Genomic DNA, 21,314 nt, shown 5'->3' with positions numbered 1-21,314 from the left:
TCTGATAGTCCTGACCCCAGCTTACAAACACACAGTTACACACACACACACACATACTCATCTGTACAGTACAAGAAAATAAATCATAAAAAATAGGTAAATAGAAGCCTGCATTTTGTGTTTTAACACGCAAAGTTGGTCAGTAGCCCTAAGAAATATCACTCTTCTGCTGCCCTGCGCTTTTGTAGGTCACATTTTTAAATGTTGATGTTGAGCTCCTGAAAAGGGGATTTGTGCTCTGGGAATAAAAGAGGGACAAAACACAATTATTTAAATTATATTAGGCTTTTAACACATTCAAATGAACATAAAATTCAGTGTAATGCTCTCTTGACAATTTTATCATACCGACTGCCATTTTGCTTTCGCTTTCTCTGCCTCAAACTTGGCAACCTCTTTCCGGTCATGGACAGAAATAAGAAACTTCCAGATTACAAGGAGAGTAATGCCAATAATGAGGACAGACATGCACACGCCCAGAGCGATCAACAGTGCGTTTGGCGGCTCAGGGCAGTCTGAAGGAGAGGTATGCACAAACAATTAAAAAATATATATTGAACTTTATTCTAATGTATAATGCCACAATGTATAAGCTCAACTGTATATATTCACGTATTTAAAAAAAATTAGTCATTAGTCTCACCGTAAAGCTTGGGGTTGTAAATAATGCTGCCGTGATCACTGTCCACCAAGCTGAATGACAGAAGACAGTAGTCCTCGTTCTGTAAGGTGCACAATGCCGCCCGACTCTCCTCAAAATCTGACAATCAAAATATATTACATTTACATTATGCATTTAGCAGATGCTTTTAACACACACACGTTTGTTTTTGTGAAAAGTGGGGACATCCCATAGGCGTAATGGTTTTTATACTGTACAAACTGTATATTCTATGGCCCTACACCAACCCTAACCCTCACAGGAAACTTTGTGCATTTTTACTTTCTCAAAAAAAAAACTAATTCTGTATGATTTATAAGCGTTTTGAAAAATGGGGACATGGGTTATGTCCTCATAAGACACCCTCTCCTTGTAATACCTGTGTCACACCCATGTCATTATACAGAATTGTGTCCTGATATGTCACAAAAACAAGAGCACACACACACACACACACACACACATATATATATGTGTGTGTGTGTGTGTATGTGTGTATTTATTTAATATGAAAAAACAAATTTGACTTTTTATTTTTTTATTACATGGTCTTGAATGTTCAAAAACAAAGAGTGAAGATATTGAATCTTTAAATCAAAATGTATTATGTCCACCTCTAAATCAAATTTGCTGATGCCATCACCAAGACCTCTAATTTTTTAACTCTGCCTCTCCAAACACCCATCCTATAAGAACCATTTTTCACACTACAGTTGACTACTGACGGAGATCAGAAATTCACATATATATATATATATATATATATATACAGTACAGACCAAAAGTTTGGAAACATTACTATTTTTAATGTTTTTGAAAGAAGTTTCTTCTGCTCATCAAGCCTGCATTTATTTGATCAAAAATACAGAAAAAAATGTAATATTGTGATATATTATTACAATTTAATTCTTTTTAAATTTATTATACTTTAAATTATAATTTATTTCTGTGATGCAAAGCTGAAATTTTAGGATCATTATCACATGATCCTTTAGAAATCATTCTAATATGATGATTCATTATCAAAGTTGGAAACAGTTCTGCTGCTTAATATTTTTTCAGAACATGTGATACTTTTTTAGGATACTCTGATGAATAAAAAGTAAAAAAAAAAAAAAAAAAAATAAGCTATGTTTTTAAAATATAAATATTTTGTAATAACAAAATACACTACTGTCAGTAATTTGGGGTCAGTATTTTTTTTCTTTCTTTTTTTTTTAAAATAAAATCAATACTTTTATTCAGCAAGGATGTGTTAAATTGATAAAAAGTGATAGTAAAGAAAATATATTATTAGAATATATATTATTAGAATTTTTTTTTATTTTGAATAAATGCAGTTCTTTTTAACCTTTTATTCATCAAATATATTAGACAGCAGAACTGTTTCCAACACTCATAATAAATCAGAATATTAGAATGATTTCTAAATGATCATGTGATAGACTGGATGTTACATGTGACACTGAAGGCTGGAGTAATGATGCTGAAAATTCAGCTTTGCATCACAGGAATATATTATTTTTTAAAGTATATTCAAATAGAAAACTATTATTTTAAGTTGTAATAATATTTCACAATATTACTGTTTTTTTCTGTATTTTTGATCAAATAAATGCAGGCTTGATGAGCAGAAGAAACTTCTTTCAAAAACATTAAAAATAGTAATGTTTCCAAACTTTTGGTCTGTACTGTATATATTGGCCTTTTTTATTCCCTTTGATCTCTTTATATCTCTTTCTTTTGTCCTTCTCGTGTCTTTATCAAAGACAGACAGTTTTTTGTGTCTTTTCATTGTCTTCTAGTCAGAGAGCGTAAAGAGCCAGCCTCCACTGCAACAGCTGCCTTGTGATCTCAGGGTTCATATAATAGGCTGATCTTGTATAGACACTCAAGGGCTTTGAAACCCAATGGGCCCCAAACAATAGGCTCTCCACACAACAAGCTATGTAGTAGCATGTTTCCCTTTGTGAAGTGTTAAGAGGGCCATTCTAAAGGATGTCAGCTTTCTATGAGTTGATAGGAGTACATTAAGACGCATTTGAGGTTTTTGAAGAAATCAGCATGAAGGTGTATGGCACACATTTTTTTACATTTAATCGTTAAAACTTAATAGTATTAATTTTAATGATAGCAGTACTTATTTTGTTTGTTATTAGCATCTATTCTATTAAGTACCTGTACTTATCCACTTGCTAGTGCTTATTCTTCAGCTACTACTACTAGTTATTCTTTAGGCACTAGTAACTTTTTTAAGATAATAGTTCTTAATCAATAGATACTAGTACTTATTTCAAATGTTACTATTAACTATTCTGCCTTTACTAGTAATATTTAAAATTATTACTATTGACCTCTATGGGGTTCTGTCATTAAGATATTAACTTTTCAGTTCTCACTAGTATGTATTGTGACTAGTATAATTTACTAAAATAGTACTAGTAAGTATTCATAAGATACTTGTACTTATTTATTAAATACCATTACTTTTCATTAGACACTAGTACCTATTTAATAGATACTAATAGTTATTAATTAGGCACTAGTATATTTTTGTAATTCTTACTAATAAATCTTATTGAACTTGTCACAGCTATTTTATTAGTCTTATGTCATGACTAATCAGACTGGGCACTGTAGAGTTTAATTAAAATCTAATAATATGAATTAATATATAGTGGATAATTAGTAATATGTCACAAATAAATACTAGTATCTAATAGGTACAAGTATGTAATACTAATATGTAAAGATTAAGTACCTGTATCTAATCATAGGCACTAGTATCTAAAAATAAGTACTAAGGCAAATGTTATTGTGTTACTAGTAACAAAAGAATAGTAATTGTTACTATTGAAATAAGTACTAGTATCTAATTAACAAGTACAAATATATTAAATAAGTATTAGTTTCTTATAAATTAGTAAAATAATAAATGAATAAGTAAGAATAAGTTTAGACACACAAAAATAAATACCTAACTATTCTTTCCCACAGGACCACTGGGTAACTTCGTGGAAGAATAAGATGTGCTGCTCCCAAACTTTCCTGCACACACTTTATGCTTGGAGGCTTCAACATCCATCTAGATAAACCCCAGGCTGCAGACTTCCACATTTTGCTTGCCTCTTTGGATCTCAAGCGAGTGTAAACTACTGCTACTCACAAATCAGGCAACCAACTGGACCTTATTTACACATGACACTGCTCCACTTATCATGTATTGGTTACTCAACTCCACACCTCTGATCATTTCCTTCTTTCTCTTAACCTCAACATGCTTCCTGACACAAAACATACCTCTACACATGTCAATTTTCAATGTAACCTACGTTCACTCTCACCCTCCCGGCTATGGTTTCATCTTTGCTTCCTTCCCCTTAACAGTTATTATCTCTTGATGCTAACAGTGCTACTGATACTTTCTGCTCCACTCTTATGGCTTGTTTAGACGCTGTGTGCCCCTTGTCTTCCAGGTCAGCCTGTACCACCCCTTCTGCACCTTGGCTATCTGATGTTTTCAGTGAGCATTTTTCTAAACACAGAGCTGAAGAAAGTGCACAATTTGCCACACCACAAACTGTCAAACACATCTTATCAACAAACATACACTTGTTTGCATTCTTCTCTTCACTCTCTGAGGCAGTCTCTAAACTCATAATTTCCAATCATCCTACTACTTGTCCGCTTGATCCTATTCTATCTCATTTCCTTCAAGCCATTTGTCCTGTCATTGTACCGGCACTCACTCAGATCGTTTATACATTCCTTCACACTGTTTTTCCCTCAACATTTAGACAGGCTCGTATAACCCCACTTCTTAAGAACCCACTCTTAACCCAACTCTTTTAGAGAACTACAGACCGGTTTCCCTTCTAACTTTCATTGCAAAAGCACTTGAATGAGTTGTGTTCAACCAAGTCTCTGCCTTTTTTTTACACAGAACAACCTCCTGGACAGCAACCAGAAGTGGACATTTGACCGAGACTGCCTTGCTTTCAGTTGTTGAAGCCTTAAGACTGGCAAGAGTGGCTTCCAAATCTTCTATACTTATTTTGCTGGATCTGTTTGCTGATTTTGATACGTTGAACCATCAGATTGGAACCCTATTGGAAAATGGCATCTCAGGAACCGCATGCCAATGGGCTGAGTCTTACCTATCAAATAGGTCCTCCGGGGTACCTTGAAGAGGTGAGTTGTCCAAGTCGCAACATCTAGCTACTGGGGTGCCTCAGGGCTCAGTTCTCTGACCACTTCTCTCTCTGTCTACATGGCATTACTAGGTTCTGTCATTCAGAAACATGGCTTTTCATATCACTGTTATACTGATGACACTCAACTCTACCTCTCATTCAATTCTGATGATCTGACGATAGCTGCTCGCATCTCAACATGTCTAACAGGCATTTCTTGTTGGATGACAAACCATCACCTTCAACTCAACCGGGCTAAGACAGAACTGCTTGTGGTTTCAACTAACCCATCACTTTATCAAAATGTCACCATCCAGTTAGGCTCATCAACCGTAACTCCTTCAACAATAGCTAGAAACCTTGGAGTTGTGTTTGATGATAAGCTGAATTTCTCAGACCACACTGACAAAACTGCCCGGTCCTGCAGATTTGCTTTATACAAGATTAGGAAGATCATGCCCTTTCTTTCAGAACATACAACACAACTCCTTGTTCAAGCTCTTGTTCTGTCCAGGCTGGACTATTGCAATGCTCTCCCCTTACGAATTAAGTTTATTCAAGTGTATACTTTAATTTACTTTTTATGTACTTCTCAGAAATGGGCTTTATGTACTCCCCTGAAATAAACTTCAATTTTTTTTAAGTATATCTGACTTATACTTACAAAAAGTCTAAATATATTTGAGCTATACTTGTGCTCCTAGAATCTGTGTTTTCATTGTTATATGGTAGAGGGCGATAGTACACATCTTCTGTTCAGAATTTCCCAAAAACACAAGTGAAGAAGAAAAAGAAACACCAGATACTAACACGTGCAATCATCTGAGAATCAACAGAATCAACATCGTACCGTTATGGAATAAAATGTTGACTAATGAAGAGGTAATAATTACAGTCAAGCTTTGGGGTGTTAATCGACTCCACCTATGTTTTGATTATCATTCTGAATCCAATACATAGTCTTTTTTCATCTTTTCGTTCAAAATGTTATTTCTTTATTTTTTATTGCCATAAATACTTGCCATAGAATATAATAAAATTTACTATTAAGACTTGGAATATTCAGGTTTAGAATGACAAAAAAAATTTTTTTTAATTTTTTAGCTATACTGTTTCTTTAAAAAGGCATACATTAAATGAAATATTTCTGCCTAATAAACAACTACCCTACTGACCATGTGACCACTGATGAACAGAAACTGCAGAAAACAAAACAATGGATTCTGACCTGTGGAATTGCTGACAGTGGCAAGTAGGGAGTTGCACTTCACAGCACACTCATCCAGCGGGTCTTTAGCTTTGAGGTGACACTCCACACAAGATCTGTGGGACACAAAGACAATATAAAAAAGAAATCCTGTCGACCTCACGGAGAGTTCGTCTCCAGAGGAAGCTTTGTTTTGTGTTCTTTGTGAATGTTTTGCACTCTCTCATTTTCAGTCTCATTCTCTCTGTATCGCTCTATCACAGAGTCAAATGACCTGCGGGGTGACAGGACCTTTAGTGGGAAAGAAATGCAATACTGCAGAGCTGCCACATGCCTTTTTGTGCTCATATATGCCCTTTAGAAATGAGTGGACGAGACAACTCAACCCACACACACACACAAACACAACAGTCATAAGGAAAATTCCTCTCAAAGCCGTAAGCTAGAGGTCCATTTAAAGCCAAATGATAAGAAACAAATGTTCAAATATACTTACATGTATTAATGATAATAATCACATTAAAATAATAACATAAATATAATTTCGATTTCTATTTCTTAACATCTCACAATTTCTTGAATTGCTTATTACAAAAAAATCAGACAGCCTACAATAATTCTAACCAGAATGTAGCCAAAACAATTGGTTTTCGATGCTGCATTTTCATTATGAAACTCAGTTTTAGTCACAGACAGACATGCATGTCTTTACCTGGGCAAGCTACAGATATCTCCACAGGTTGGGCACCTTTGGCACCACTCTCCTGATGCTCCGGGAACGGTGCACTCGCACTTCCCACACACACACTTGCCCCGTCCGCTGCAGATGGAACCATCCAGAGACATGCATGAACTGTTGCTGGTGCTGCAGTTACAGGACTCTCCCATCCAACCGCTGTGACACACACACTCGCCACAGTCACATTCCCCGTGGCCTACACAAACAAGCATAAAGGGAATAGATACATACACATATATATATATATATATATATATATATATATATATATATATATATATATATATATATATATATATATATATATAAATAAATAAAAGAATACTTTAGATCAGTATAGAAGCATTATATTGTTCAAACAACAATAAAGACATATATATCACAAAAGATTTCAATTTGGATTAAATGCATTTTTTTTACTTTACTTTTTTATCACAGTTTCTTACAGAAAATATCTACATTATTATTAATAATAATAATAGGAAATATTTCTTGAGCATCAAATCAGCATACTAGAATGATTTCTGAAGGATCATCTGACACTAAAACCGGTTTAATGATGCTGAAAATTCAGCTGTACATCACTGGAATAAACTATTAAGATATTATTACTAATACTGAGTTTTTATTGTATGTGTGATCAAATATGACAGCACTGCATAATTTAAAATTAATATTAAATATAAAAAAATAACATTCCATTATTAATAATAATAAAATAATAAAGTCTGTTAATAATTACATAATATGCTGATTCGTTCATCAAAAGAACATATTCAATGACCAATATATGCTGAAAACAGCATTTACATTTAAATCAGCATAATTAAAGATTACACTTTTAGGCTAGACAAAGGCTTCAAACATACATTTTATTAATTTAATTCATTATTTTAACATTAAATTTTTTTTTTTTTATCAGACATAATAATTGTGATAATCACCTTAAGTTGACAGCCCTAAAGTAAATATAAAAAGCTCACTTGTTATTCTTTCATTAACATTCCACAGATCAAATATCCCTCCCACTGTGTCAGCGCTTTCTTTCCCTACACTCAGAGGGTTACACTGGGTACTGACCTCCGCAAAGCTCCCCTCTGAACCTGAGGCAGGAAAAGTTGTCGCACTCGCAGTACGGCCCATATACACGTCCAAAACTGGACGGTTGGCACACACACTGTCCACAGAAACACTCGCCCAGGCCGCCGCACATCTCCGCACCTTCATGCGCCCTGCCATACACATAATCTTACATTAAAGTATGTCTGCGTGCCTCGCAGGAAACTCTCCGTGACCTGCAGATCTCACCTGCAGTCGCTGATTTGTTCTTGGTCCTCTGTGCACTCACACTTCGGCCCCACGAAGCCTGGATTGCACACACAGGCACCACACTCCAGCGCCCCACGCCCTCCGCTGCAGAACGTGCTGTTCGCCTCCGGGGTTTGATGACAGTCACACACACACTGAGACTCCAGTTCAATCTCCAGGGCATCTTGGAAACCCACCGGCCGCAAGGAAAACTTCCGCAGACCGGCAAGACAGCCTTTTAACTCGATCGTAACATTAAAAGATACCTGAGTGCAAAAAGATCACTTTTGTTTCGATTGCTTTGAGAAATTGTCTACGATTCAAATCATTTTCACAGGACATATTGTTTGTTATTTCATCAAACAGACGCATGACATGTGACAGGCATGTGATTGTTTTGTTTTTTTTTGTCGAATTTTAATCTATCTAGGGAAGCATTACTGTAAGAAAAGATTGAATGAAGAACTAACCACATCCCCAGCTTTGACATTGGAGCAGTTTTTATGTCCGGTGATGATGGCCCCGTCCTGACAGAGTGCTGTGAAGGAAAGCTGCAGATCCTCAGTGTTACCCAGCACCTCCAGATCGATCTCGGACCTCAGTTCCTGTCAATCAAACAACAGACACAAACAGCCAGTCATTACCACAAAATAAACCTTGACAGGGTGATCAGGACCCCAGTGAAGAGGCTGATCATTTTCTACATATAACTAGAACAAAGTACAGAGGTGTTGTGTGCTCTGTGTGAACATGATGTTGTTCTAGACTAAATGTGAATGTGCATTAATTCATCCCACTTGCAAAAAAAAAAACAGATTTAGTATTCATCAAAATGAATCAAAACCGTGAAATGCAAACTCAGAATATGACGCAAACCTGCAATAATTAAATGTTAAATAACACAAATGTATCTAATCTCATTTTATTAACTAATGTCTTTTGCTGCTGATCTTTGATGGTCCAGTTCAACCATACTAATAAGCAAAAATGACTTTAGATAAACTAACAATTGTGCTTGGTTGTTTTTTATTGTTGAAGGCGTGTTGAATCTTCTTCTCTTGTGTTCTACTGTACTGACGTGATTTTACTTTTCCTTCAGCCTGAGGTTTATTCATTACACTTTTTGGTGTGAAAGGGCTTTTACATTTGCTATAAATAGAATTTCTTATATTAAAAACAATCAAGCCCTGATCATATTTCAAAAGTAACGCGAAAGTAAAGCAAAAGTAAAATAAGCATTACTTTCCATAAAAAGTAACTAAGTAACTGAATTAGAAACCTTTTTAGGGAATAACGCAATATTGTAATTCATTACTTTTAAAAGTAACTTTCCCCAACACTGGTGGGATGTAAAGTGCTCAGGTCATTTTAGGAGGGGTGTGATGAAAATTAGAGTGCAGGCAGAGGTAAGAGCGAAGGGGGGATGGAGAACGGAGATGAAGAGATCAAACGACAGCCATTGAACTAGTGCAGACACGCTCTGTGAACACGGCGATTCTCATGAAAAAGAATCTTCCCAAGAAATCTCTCTCTCCCACATCTGGTAACCCTAACACATTTATTTTATGCTAAGTATACTACTAATACATTTACATATCTCTACACATGATAAAAATACCCCGGAGTTGTACTTTTAGTATACTAAATTGGTATATTTAAAGTCTTCTAAATTGGAACAATAAATTTTGTGCGTAATGTACTTTAATTGTGTGGAAGTAGTGCTGAGGTCTAACTTAAGTATATCTGATTGTGCTTAAGTGGAACTGTTGCAAGTATACTTCAGGTACACATTAAATAGCTTGTATTTAATGGCCAATATTATTCAAAAAAATTATACAATCGTCATCAAAGACACATTTTAGGCTTAATATTAAGAAATGTGCATTGTGCACCAGAAGTGCTCCCAATAAAGTTTAATTATACTTTTTATGTCAGCAAGTCTTGAGCAATATGTCAGTGAATATGTTAATGGATTTGAACTACACTTAGTATGGAATAAATGTATCTATCTATCTATCTATCTATCTATCTATCTATCTATCTATCTATCTATCTATCTATCTATCTATCTATCTATCTGTCTATCTGTCTGTCTGTCTGTCTGTCTGTCTGTCTGTCTGTCTGTCTGTCTGTCTGTCTATCTATCTATCTATCTATCTATCTATCTATCTATCTATCTTTCTATCTATCTAATCTGCTAATCATTAAATCACTCAAAATTTTAAGAAACCTCATCAGCCTGCAAAATAATATTTCCTAAAATCAGCCAAATTTGCAAACATTCAAAAGCCCACCGAAATCCAAGTACTAAATTTTGCAAAGCATAAAAATCAAATGTGTGAATTTTGGCCATTATTTCCATGAACCCGTCCAGGAACGCTCTCACATTACCCTTGATAGACGGAGTCTTGTGTAGACTAACTGACTAACCTTATATGAGGTCATGATGAGTTCCAGAATGTTCCTTGAATCGGATGCCAACACCCCCACAGTAGCACCAGGAATCAGACTTGCATAATTCTATCAGAAAAGCAGAAGAAGGTGGTTAAACATCGAATGCAAACTCCTGGAGAGCAGCCACAGAATTTGAGATATGGGAGAGCGATATGGAGAAAAGGGAGGGAAGGCGAAAGAAATATTTGTGACATGAGAGGTCGGTCTGGGTGATGTGATAAAGGCTGTGTTTGAACATGTTGTAAAGAGAACCGAATACAAAACTGATTTATGCAATCTATTCTATTCAGGTCCTCTCAGGTTCCCCATACACAGAAAAACACATGCCTTTTTGTTTGCCTCATTTTGGCCTAAAATGAAAAAACATGAGAGAAAAAAATCCCTTCCTCTTTTCTCACCTCATAGTTCTGCCTCTGTCCGTCAGTCACAGCGAATATAAGGAGGATATTGTTTTCAACCAGTTTGTCCACAAGTTGCCCTAATGTTGGGTACTCCTAAATACAGATGAGAAAAGTACCAAAAACAAGACACTCAGTCAGACAACAAATTCACAAAAAAAATACAGCAGGAGACAGGGAATAACTACATTCATTTGTTTATTAAAAAAACATTATTCAGTTAATTTAGATTTAAAATATAGTAAATACACAAGAACTCAAAATAAATACATTGTAAAGGAATATTCCAGGTTAAATGCAACTCAAGTTACATCAAAAGCATCTGACAATAATACTCCCAATTATTATTGTGAATGCTTTGAAGTCAAATCTTTGTTTGCAAAGCGCTTTTAACAACACAGACTGTCAAAGCAGCTTTAAAGTATTAAATAAAATAGTGTGTGTGACTATCATGCAGAAGGACAATAGTAAACACTAAATTTTCAGAAAAAGGCAGTTCATCATTGAATTTAGTGATGTCATCATCCAGCTCAGTTCTGTTTACACAAAAAAATAACTTTTACCAAAAAATATATATACACATATAAATAGAATTTTAATAATTAGAAAATAGTGTTTTTTTAAGACATTTACAGTAATAATACAGTAATAACCCAAAATTATTTAATGTCATACATGTAAAAGCATTAAAATTCTTTTTTTTTCTAGTAACATCAATGCCAACTTTGTCAGCTCTACAACACATTTAATTTGATCCATGTGAAAACAAGTGATATGTGTCTGTTCAACTGTACTACTATTGGCATTATCTTTGTGTCGATCGCTCAGCTGATGAAATACTGAATTTCCAAAAGCTACATCGATATATCCTTCTTAGCCTTATTTGTTTCGAATGGAAAACGACTATAGAGGTTCATTTCTAGTCATTAACCTGGAATATTCCTTTAAGTGATCCAAATTTCCTAAATACTCAGGAGCTGAAGCTGCAGACTTCACCTTACCAGATGTGCAGCCATGGAATACTCATTATTGTCGTCCAAGTGACACTCTCCATCATTGGGGACAACGATGCCCGACATTTTACTGTCCATCCCAAAATGAGAATCTGCATCGCTCACGAACACCAACAGCTTCATGGAATCGTTCCGCCAGCCAATCCTGTCCTGGGTTGACAGTGACATTGCCAGAAGTTGAAACAAATGTTGTTCTCTCCATAAAAAGGGAGCATTTGAAGAGAAACCGACTCACCCCGCACACCGCAGCCTGCATGATGGCGTCAAAACCGCACTCTGGCACGTCAATGTTCGCAGATACCTGCTGCTTTGAGATGATCTCATTGAACTTGTCAGTACTGCTTGTTAACGACAAAAGGTGTCGGTATCCAAATGTGGGAAGACATTCAAAATCAACACTCCTGCAAAAGAAAAGCGTGATTAAAAACGGCATTCTATTGTCTAAAACGGTTCATCGCTAATGATGTCATGTGATGTAACTCACTGAGCTCAGTGGTCATAAACATGATCGGTTGAGATTAAATCACACTTTCCCCCCATTGATGTCTCATTCATCTTACTTCTTGGGTTTATACTGGCAGACCCCTCAGATGTGGCTAAGCTGGTGTATTATGGGAATCACCTGCAGGGATTGGCCAACTCTTCCCGTGTTATCTTGATGAAAGGCAGAACTGGTTTCTCCACAAAGGAACCGAATCCTAGTCTGAATTTGCTGGTAAGTTTAGCCATCTCTTTTGAGAGTGTGGAGCCCAAGTCTTTGATCATTTTCAGATCATCATACATAGACGCTGACAGGTCCATCAGGTAATAAATGTCCACCGGATGGTCCTCCGGTTGCTGCACTTGAATCTGAAAGGTCAGAGAATTTCCTATAGAAAAGAAATGACAAGCAAAGCTCAAAAATGGCACACGTTTACATTCTGAGAATCCAGTGTGGTACAAATGTTTTCCAGGTCAGGGTGATCTTCAGCAGCAGTAGACATTATGTAGCTCATCTGTAGTTGGTTTTCTGTCTCTGAATGACTAAATCGTTCTAATCTTACCGTCAGGGGAAGTACCTCAGCAGAGAAGCAGCTGTGGGTAGAGAGACATTTCTTTGATTTTCAAATCTTTTTTACCTGGTCTAAGCTGAAGGCGCATCTTCTGTGGTGCGATGTACGAAACGTTAGTGTGGCCGGCGCTCTTTCCTAAGCCTTGTTCCTTCAGTATTTTGACTTTCGTGACGGGGAACTCCACGAATTCGCCGGAGCATCCCTTCTGAAGAAGAGCCTCGGGGGTGTCGCATCTCTCGTCGATTGAGAAGGAGTCAGTGAAATTCTGGATAAACAATCATTTTAATTATTTTTGTTAAAAAAATTTTTTATTGCAACATAATTAACTAAGACAGTTCAACTAAAAATCATTATATTATATTATAAAGAAATGACTCTTTACAATGTAAACCTATTTTTTTTCTAAATTAATAAGGTAATAAAACAAATATGATTGGAGTGTGTTGTACATGAATATACTCTTTTAGTCTTTTTGCTTTAAAATTTCACATTGTGAAATTTACTAGAAATTTCTGAGTAAAAGTAGTTCAAAAGCAAATCCTTTGCTATTTTTTCAGTGTATTGCCAAGACAAAAAAAAAGTCCTATGCCATAATTATTTTAAAATACATTTATTTAGTTCTAAGTACTGTATACTTCAATAACTTTTCTGACATATCACAATTATATTATAATTAAATTTTATTTAGAGTATTTCTTTATTGCACACTGCACATGTCTTAGATTCATGCCTAAAATTTGCTGTAATATCACCTTTAATAAGGATTGTATGGTCTCTGTATAATATCTGTCTTTAAATGCAAGATATTTCAAGTGTACCTGAAGTATACTTGCATTAGTCCCACTTTAACACAAGCAAATACACTTCAGTATATCTTTATTAACAGTATATTGTACTGTACTAGTATAATACTTCCTTTTTCAGAGGGAACTATCCCTTAAATAAGCGTTTGTTCATTGCATTATGAAGCATTTTGAAAGCAAAAGCAGTTGTTACCTGTAGTGTGCACCAGGCGCACTGTGGCCCCAGCTGCAGACACTCGTCACAGGAGAGAGCGTTAAATTGAGAACACGTCCCTGCACACGACACAACACAGAGTGGTTGGTAAAGCGGCTCAAGCTGAAAATAACAGCAACATTTTGTCACATTTATCTTCAAACAATGTTTTAAATTCTGGTATGAATTTTTGACGGTCACTTTTTAGCACATTTACAACAATATTTGTCAACTTAGAGATATTTTAAATAGTTAAATCTAAATATTAAATGTTACACCTAAATGTTAAAACTAAATGTTAAATCTTAATATAAATGTAAAATCTATATGTTATATCTAAATGTTAAATCTATATGTTAAATCTAAATGTTAAATCTAAATGTTAAATCTAAATGTTAAGTCTAAATGTTAAAACTATATCTAAATGTAAATGTTGAATCTAAATGTTTCGGGTGAAACTAAATATTTAGCTAATATGCAAATTCAAATGCCGATAACCGGAAGTGCCAAAATAAAAGCTAGAGGAGGTCAGTGTGTGTTTTTAGCATCGTCTTAAATAGTTAACGAATAAAAACCATCTCATCCGAGGAAATTGACTCTTGGACATGGATTATCGTGACAATAACTACCCAAAATAATAAACATGTTTGGAGAAACTGTATTTGAAGGGTAGGCTAGTGTCACTTTTTTGAAAAGTGCGGGACATATGATGACCTGTAGCCATAATAGCCAGCCACGAGGGGTCTCACTTTGACTGAATGTTATGTCCTCACATCATGTCATCACTTTCTGTCATGTTCGCATGCTTAAACGCCAGCAAGAGCATATATCCCCGCCCGCCCCTGACCAGGTACGGTAACTGTTAATGAATCTGCGTTAGCCGAGAGCATCGGCAGAGCCTTCCTGGCCTGCGGTGGCCCTGAGGTGGTTGCTGTCATTGTTGAAACAAATTTAATAGCCGCCAGGACGGCTCTGCCGATGCTCTCGGCTAAGGCAGATTCGTTAACAGTTACCGTACATTTATTTCCTTGGATGAGGTGGTTTTTATTCGTTACTTATTTGACACGATGCTATAAACACACACTGACCTCCTCAAGCTTTTCCGGTTATCGGCATTTTGAATTTGCATATTAGTTAAATATTTAGTTTCACCCGAAACATTTAGATTCAACATTTAGATTTAGATTTAACATTTAGATTTAACATTTAGATTTAGATTTAACATTTAGATTTAACATTTAGATTTAGATTTAACATTTAGATATAGATTTAACATTTATATTAAGGATTTAGATTTAACATTTAGGTGTAACGTTTAATATTTAGATTTAACTATTTAAAATATCTCTAAGTTGACAAATATTGTTGTATATGTGCTAAAAAGTGACCGTCAAAAATTCATACCAGTTTTTAAAACATTGTTTGAAGCTAAATGTGACAAAATGTTGCTGTTATTTTCAGCGTGAGACACTTTACAAACGGCGCCCCATACACAGCGTGGTTTGTGGATGCGGTTCACTTTTCTCAAGACAACATAGTTTCTCACGCAACATCAAAACCATAGAGTCAGCTGATAGATTTGCTCTCTGCCAAAAAGTAGTCTAAGCAGCAAGTAGAATACATTTACACTAAAATGAATCTTAACTCAAGTTGTTTTTCATCACTTGCAGAGGTTCTATTCTATTACAACCATTTATGCCTATAGGTCTTTTTTAGGTGAAACCAATAAACAGCACATGAGATGGACTGGTGCATTTGTGAATGCAAAAAATGCTTACACTAGAAAAAGAAAATGGGTTTGTGGTTCAGTCCCAATCTCTGTCTTCCCAGCATGCCCTAGGGCATGAATAGTAGCATTTTATGACTGTTTAAACGTTTTATATGATATATTTTCTTATGTTAATTTTGTTGTTGTCATATGTCTTGTGATGTCAGGATGACTTTGTTCCTTTGTGTTTTATGTACCAAGCTTCAAGGTCTTTCAAAAAGGTGATTCATATTTTTACATAAGCAGCATTTATATATTTATGTGACAGTAATAAGAACTTGACTATTTACATTTCTCATTACAACACATATTAAATAATTAAAATGTAAATAAGAGAAGCTATTAGCTTTAAGATTTAAAATGACAGATTTGCATAATTTAAATAGGTTTTATCAAAGTGATGCACATGCTCAAAATGGTTTAATTTTCAAAACAAATATAGTTTAATATAAATATTGAAATAAATAACTTGCAGATTTTTTGCCTTCATATTGCTCTAAATGATTGATCATTTAAAAGGCGGCATTAAAAGCTGAATGAGGAACGAAACTGCACGTAGCCTATGTTCTGTATTTGTGTGATTGATCAAAATTTCTTCAGTCTTACCTCCGACAGTGCCGAGCCAGAAGTGAAGGACAATGTAGAGTGAAACAATCCCCATTAGTCCTCACGGTTTCTGATCACAGGAGAAAAAATAAAGTTCATTTTGTCAAGCAAGCAAACGCGGGATGCGAGCATGTAAGCGCGAGCGGGTCTGAGCTCACCTGGACAGACAGACTCAGCGCGTGCGCTTACCTGCCCAACCTTTATATGCACTTCCGTGCAAGTGAGAACACAACAGGTAAGTCACTCTCTCACAAGGGCACATATCACACAAATAATACATGGGTCAAAACAGCCTCTCTAACGCATTTGAAACATCACGTTAATGTGTAAGAAATACATGAATTATTTGTGGTCATTTCGACATTTTATTAAGTGATATAATTACCTTTTTCGTTGTCTAGACATGATACAAGTTTGTTTAATATATTACTGACGTGTTGCTGTGGTAGCCTAATTTCTATGGTATCTAGTGTGGCGTTTTCTACTCAGATGCCTTTCTCACTTCTGCAAACACGGTTTATGTGATAAAGAGTTGCGACATTGAGAGTGAGACTACATTACCTCAAAATCTGGGAAATGGGTATCGAATTGAAAAATAGCATGTCTATGCCATTGCATTAAATATAACCTGAAATCAAATAGGCCTATAGCAGTTTGCAAGCACGACAAGAATTTGGATGGTTTTCAATTCTAGAGCAATACATATCTTGTTTAAAATGAAGCTGGCATGTATTTAGATGCTCTCTGGTTGTCAAATATTAGTCTAAAATGGTCATAGGTTAGTTAATGCGCCTTGTCAAGTGGACTCCCGTGTGAACTTTAGGGGAATTGACTTCCCACATCCACTTAAAATCACCCTGGGACTATTTAAATAATGAATGGCTATAGTTGTGAAAAAAGATGCATCGACTTCATTTATATCTTTTTATGAAATTCAAATACTATGTAGATGTAGGCTAATAGAGCATTTGTAAAGGAGCGTTCACAGCAATGCCTGAATTATTCAGTGACTTTCCGTGTTCTTGACTTGTTATTTCTGGCAGTATTTTTGGAATGCAATCCGTCAAGTTTTTTTTTTGCTTTTTTTTATGTGAAACTGATATCTTGCAGTGCACACACTTACCTATAACTGCAGATCGTAACAATATTTTCAACTTTGGTGTTGATTTGCTTTAGGGGGAACTGAGCTTTAATTAATTTAGTGGGAATTAAGCCCTATAATTCCCACCCTGACTGACACTGAATAATCACTGGAGGCCCCCAGGTCACTATACTGTTCGTTGCAACTAGGCATTCCTGTTTGACTATCTACCTGGCATCACAAGAGCTTCACTGTTCAAAATTGCCGTTGACAGTCACCCATAAAATCACATTTGCACATAAAAAATTACCTGTCACTCATGTCGCCACCTCTTAAAAATGAATGATTTATGGCCACATTTCTTCTGCAAATAGCTGTCATTGTGAATGTCACATAAACACCCTTTCTTTCATTGTTTAGTTGATACATTGAGATACAGAATATTTCTCCACACTCTTCAGTGAAATGTAATTAGAAACAAGACTTAAGCAAACATAAAGGTTAACTTGGGCCATGACCCTAACCCTAATCATAATAGAGATTACTTTGGAACATCACCCCTTAATGCTTTAAAAATATGGGACTTTTTACTTGCACATCTGCTGGGAATCAGTTCGGTTACTTTCTTGTTTTCCGCAGTGCATTCTGATCGAGTGACCTTTTGACTTTGTCGTATTCATGTATTGCCGAATATCCAGAGGGAACGGTCTGATTCTTCACCAAAGCCTGTGGGAATCCCCATGGCCTTGAGTAATATTAATATTTGCTGAGTCAGGTTGCATGTGACACATTCATCTCTACATGGCTGAAAACAGGTGTGTGTGTGTGTGTGTGTGTGTGTGTGTGTGTGTGTGTGTGTGTGAGCCCCGCCTGGCTATGAAGAGCCATGACTCAGTCTGTGTCTGAGACCACAGAAAACACAGACATATATAGATAAAACAATGTCAATGTTTAACCGGTCAGGTTCTACAAAATGAGCACAGGATATTGTTTTCATAATTCAAAAGAATAACCAAATGTAATGATTAACATCCGATTGTAAATCCGATCACAAGTGTGGACGAGTTGATGAGGCCTCATAATAGATTTTATTGTTATTGTAACAATAGATTCAATTGTTTACATTTTTACAATCCTAAATCAAGGTCAATATGGAAATATTGTAGTTCAGATGTTGCTCTTTCATATATAGCCTAGACTTGGTTACATTTCAAAGGATCAGCATTGTATCTTCTAAAATTCCTTGCCATCTTGGCACAATTTTGAAACATTGCAGAGGGGTCTTCTGAAACTCTGGACACATATGTGAGATTACTGGGGACTTTATTAGGAGAATAGTTTGAGAAGCACCATAATTAACCACAGGTCTTCATTTTCACTGAATGTAATCAGATTTCTACAGCTGAAATGACTTACATTCTCAAAGACTGCATTTTTCTTTCCTGAAGTGTGTATCTGTGACAGAAGGGTCTTGTTTGGGACAGATTATATTGTTTTATATTTGTATTTAATTACATTTATATTTTATGTAATTTATATTAATTATATCTTTATCAAATGTATATGTTTAATTGTATTTAATTTATTAAAAGTACCTCACCTTTCAAAATAAAAAAACAAGCATGTGGCACTCAGGATCACATGATCATAAATGTCAAAATTCATGGCCAGTGTCCATCATACCCTTCACTAACATGCCATTTGTAAATGGATTGAATTAATCACTTTTATTTAGAACATTGGCTTTTGGAATTTAACTTAAATGTAAGATAGGATTGGATATACACTCTTAAAAATCAAGGTGCTTCACGATGCCATAGAAGAACCCTTTTGTCTACATGGTTCCATAAAGAACCTTTAACATCTGAAGAACCTTTCTGTTTCACAAAAGGTTCTTTGTGGTAAAAGAAGGTTCTTCAGATTCTCAGAAGGTAAGAAAGAGATGGTTCTTTAAAAAAACCTTTGACTGAATGGTTCTTTGTGGAACCAAAAATGGTTCTTCAATGGCATTGCTTGAAGAACCTTTTGAAGCACCTTTCATTTTTAGAGTGTAGGATTAGGATAAAATTGGACAGGAAGAACAGGATAAAATTGGAAAAGGATAGGATGGGAAATATAATGGAATACAGTAGAATAAGATATGATAGCAGTGTTGTAATTCTCAAGGCCGGAAAAGGCCACTCTCAGACTCAAGTTCGTCTCGAGTCCCAACTCGAGATCCTATCATATTAAACAATTATATATCCCATCCTATCCCAGACTATCCTATTGTATCCTCCTATTTTATTCTTCAGGTGTATCCTAACCTATCCTATCCGATCCTATCCTATAATGCCATGTCCTCTCTTAATATATCATATCTTATATGCCACCCCATCCTATCCTTTCCTATTAATCCTATCTTATCTTGTTGTATCCAACAGGTATACCCTATCATATCAGACCATACCATATCCTATCTAAATTTATCATAATCTATATCCCATCCTACATATCCTATCCTATCCTATCCTGTTGTGTCCTACAGGTATTTCCTATCCTATCTTATCCTATCCTATCCTATCCTACTTTGAGCATAAAAAATATTTAGCCTTAATTTTGATATTAAAATTGAATTTGACTGTATGTGTGACTCTGTAAATTTTTAACCTGCTCAAAAGCCATAAAAACAATTATTGAACTATATAAACTTTAACCATTTCCCATTACAGCAGATCAAATTCGGACACTCAGGATACCCAGCTCCAAGCACATTTTGAGTAACTCACCCCTGGAGGCCTCGGCAGCTAGCATGCTGTCCTCTCTCTGAATACCAAATCCACAGCAGCAAGTGGGACAGGGCGGTACTGGAGTATGTGAATGTCTGTCCGGCTGGAAGTGTGTGTCGGAAGCAATAGTATGCTCAAACTATCAGATCGGCTTTATGGAGCATGACGCCTGCACTCTTTTCCTCAGCCCCTTTTCTCACATACACACACACTTTTCTGCCTGAATGACGGCAGCAACTGCAGGACTACACACACACACACACACACACACACACAGCGTGAAGCTTCTTCATTAGTGAGAGAGAGACTGACAGGCCAAATGGGCTTGTGTGACTGTGGATTTGTGTGTGTGCAACATGTAGGTCAGTGGGGTTTTTCTGTTGTCTGTCAGACAGCGAAACTGATTCTGTGGTAAGTAAAATCCACCATCAGTGTCAGGTGCTTTTTTAGTTTATTAACAGGTCTTAGCATGCCCAGTATGTGCGCACGCCTCAGGTTTTGCCAACACTGGGGCCTTAAAGAAACATTCCATGTTAAATACAAGCAAATTTAGTGACATAATGTTCTACACTTTGAGGCACTTTTTGAAAAGAATTTTTTTTTTTAGGAAATAAACAATATGCCATTGATTGAGCTTGTATTGAACTCAGAATGTTCTTAAATTGAATGTCCCATCGAGGACAAATCAACTAAACTGAGAGAAGCTGCCAAAGGTTTCCAAGAAGAAAATTACTTTCTGAAGATACTACATTACATTCTAATGACATTTTAAAAACAAATTAAGCATTCTGTGAGGGTTAAGATATAGAAAACATCCTGAGTTCAGTATAAAAACAACTGAAGTCAGTAAAAAGTCCCCACTGTGCTAGAAAAACAAGCGTGTGTGTGTGTTGGAGGGCTGCAGTCACACTCACCAGAAATGAATGGCACAGATTCACTCCTCATTCTTCCTCACTGAACTATGAATGGAACGCAGAGAGAAAGAAGAGAGAACGAGAGGCACTGAGGAAAAGTGTCTCTTTTATATAAAGTCAAAGGGAAAATAATGTGGGCAGCGAGAGCTTTGTGGT

The 21,314-nt window shown here is 35.8% G+C and overlaps 1 protein-coding gene across 3 annotated transcripts; it reads right to left on the bottom strand.

Annotated features, from left to right (window-relative positions):
* Positions 1–120: 120 nt before the first annotated feature.
* LOC132126385 (integrin beta-6-like) lies at positions 121–20,361 on the bottom strand. 3 transcript variants are annotated; one of them, XM_059537602.1, is made up of 17 exons: positions 20,245–20,361; positions 16,396–16,465; positions 14,022–14,101; positions 13,092–13,290; positions 12,596–12,842; positions 12,209–12,374; positions 11,962–12,123; positions 10,961–11,056; positions 10,539–10,628; positions 8,579–8,713; positions 8,109–8,374; positions 7,881–8,032; positions 6,774–6,996; positions 6,083–6,177; positions 644–760; positions 349–515; positions 121–238 (listed from the first exon to the last, which is right to left on the bottom strand). In XM_059537602.1, exons 2-17 carry the CDS (start codon positions 16,448–16,450, stop codon positions 149–151), a joined length of 2,340 nt encoding a protein of 779 aa, XP_059393585.1. In that variant the 5' UTR covers positions 16,451–16,465; positions 20,245–20,361; the 3' UTR covers positions 121–148. The 3 variants fall into 3 exon arrangements, with proteins under 3 accessions (XP_059393585.1, XP_059393586.1, XP_059393584.1); XM_059537603.1 differs by lacking the exon at positions 20,245–20,361 and adding an exon at positions 16,554–16,601; XM_059537601.1 differs by lacking the exon at positions 20,245–20,361 and having other exon boundaries at positions 16,396–16,547.
* Between the last annotated feature and the right edge of the window lie 953 nt (positions 20,362–21,314).

Source organism: Carassius carassius, chromosome 44 (assembly GCF_963082965.1).
Source record: "Carassius carassius chromosome 44, fCarCar2.1, whole genome shotgun sequence".
NCBI lineage: Eukaryota > Metazoa > Chordata > Actinopteri > Cypriniformes > Cyprinidae > Carassius > Carassius carassius.
The sequence above is the reverse complement of the archived record's forward strand: the minus strand, read 5'-3'. Positions and strand labels throughout refer to the sequence as shown.

Coding starts and splice junctions, on each gene's coding strand:
- LOC132126385 (XM_059537602.1), bottom strand. CDS start 16,450: ATGGGGATTGTTTCACTCTACATTGTCCTTCACTTCTGGCTCGGCACT. Junction 12,124..12,208: donor TGCAGGCTGCGGTGTGCGGG/GTGAGTCGGTTT, acceptor CTGTCAACCCAG/GACAGGATTGGCTGGCGGAA. Junction 8,033..8,108: donor GAACAAATCAGCGACTGCAG/GTGAGATCTGCA, acceptor TGTGTATGGCAG/GGCGCATGAAGGTGCGGAGA.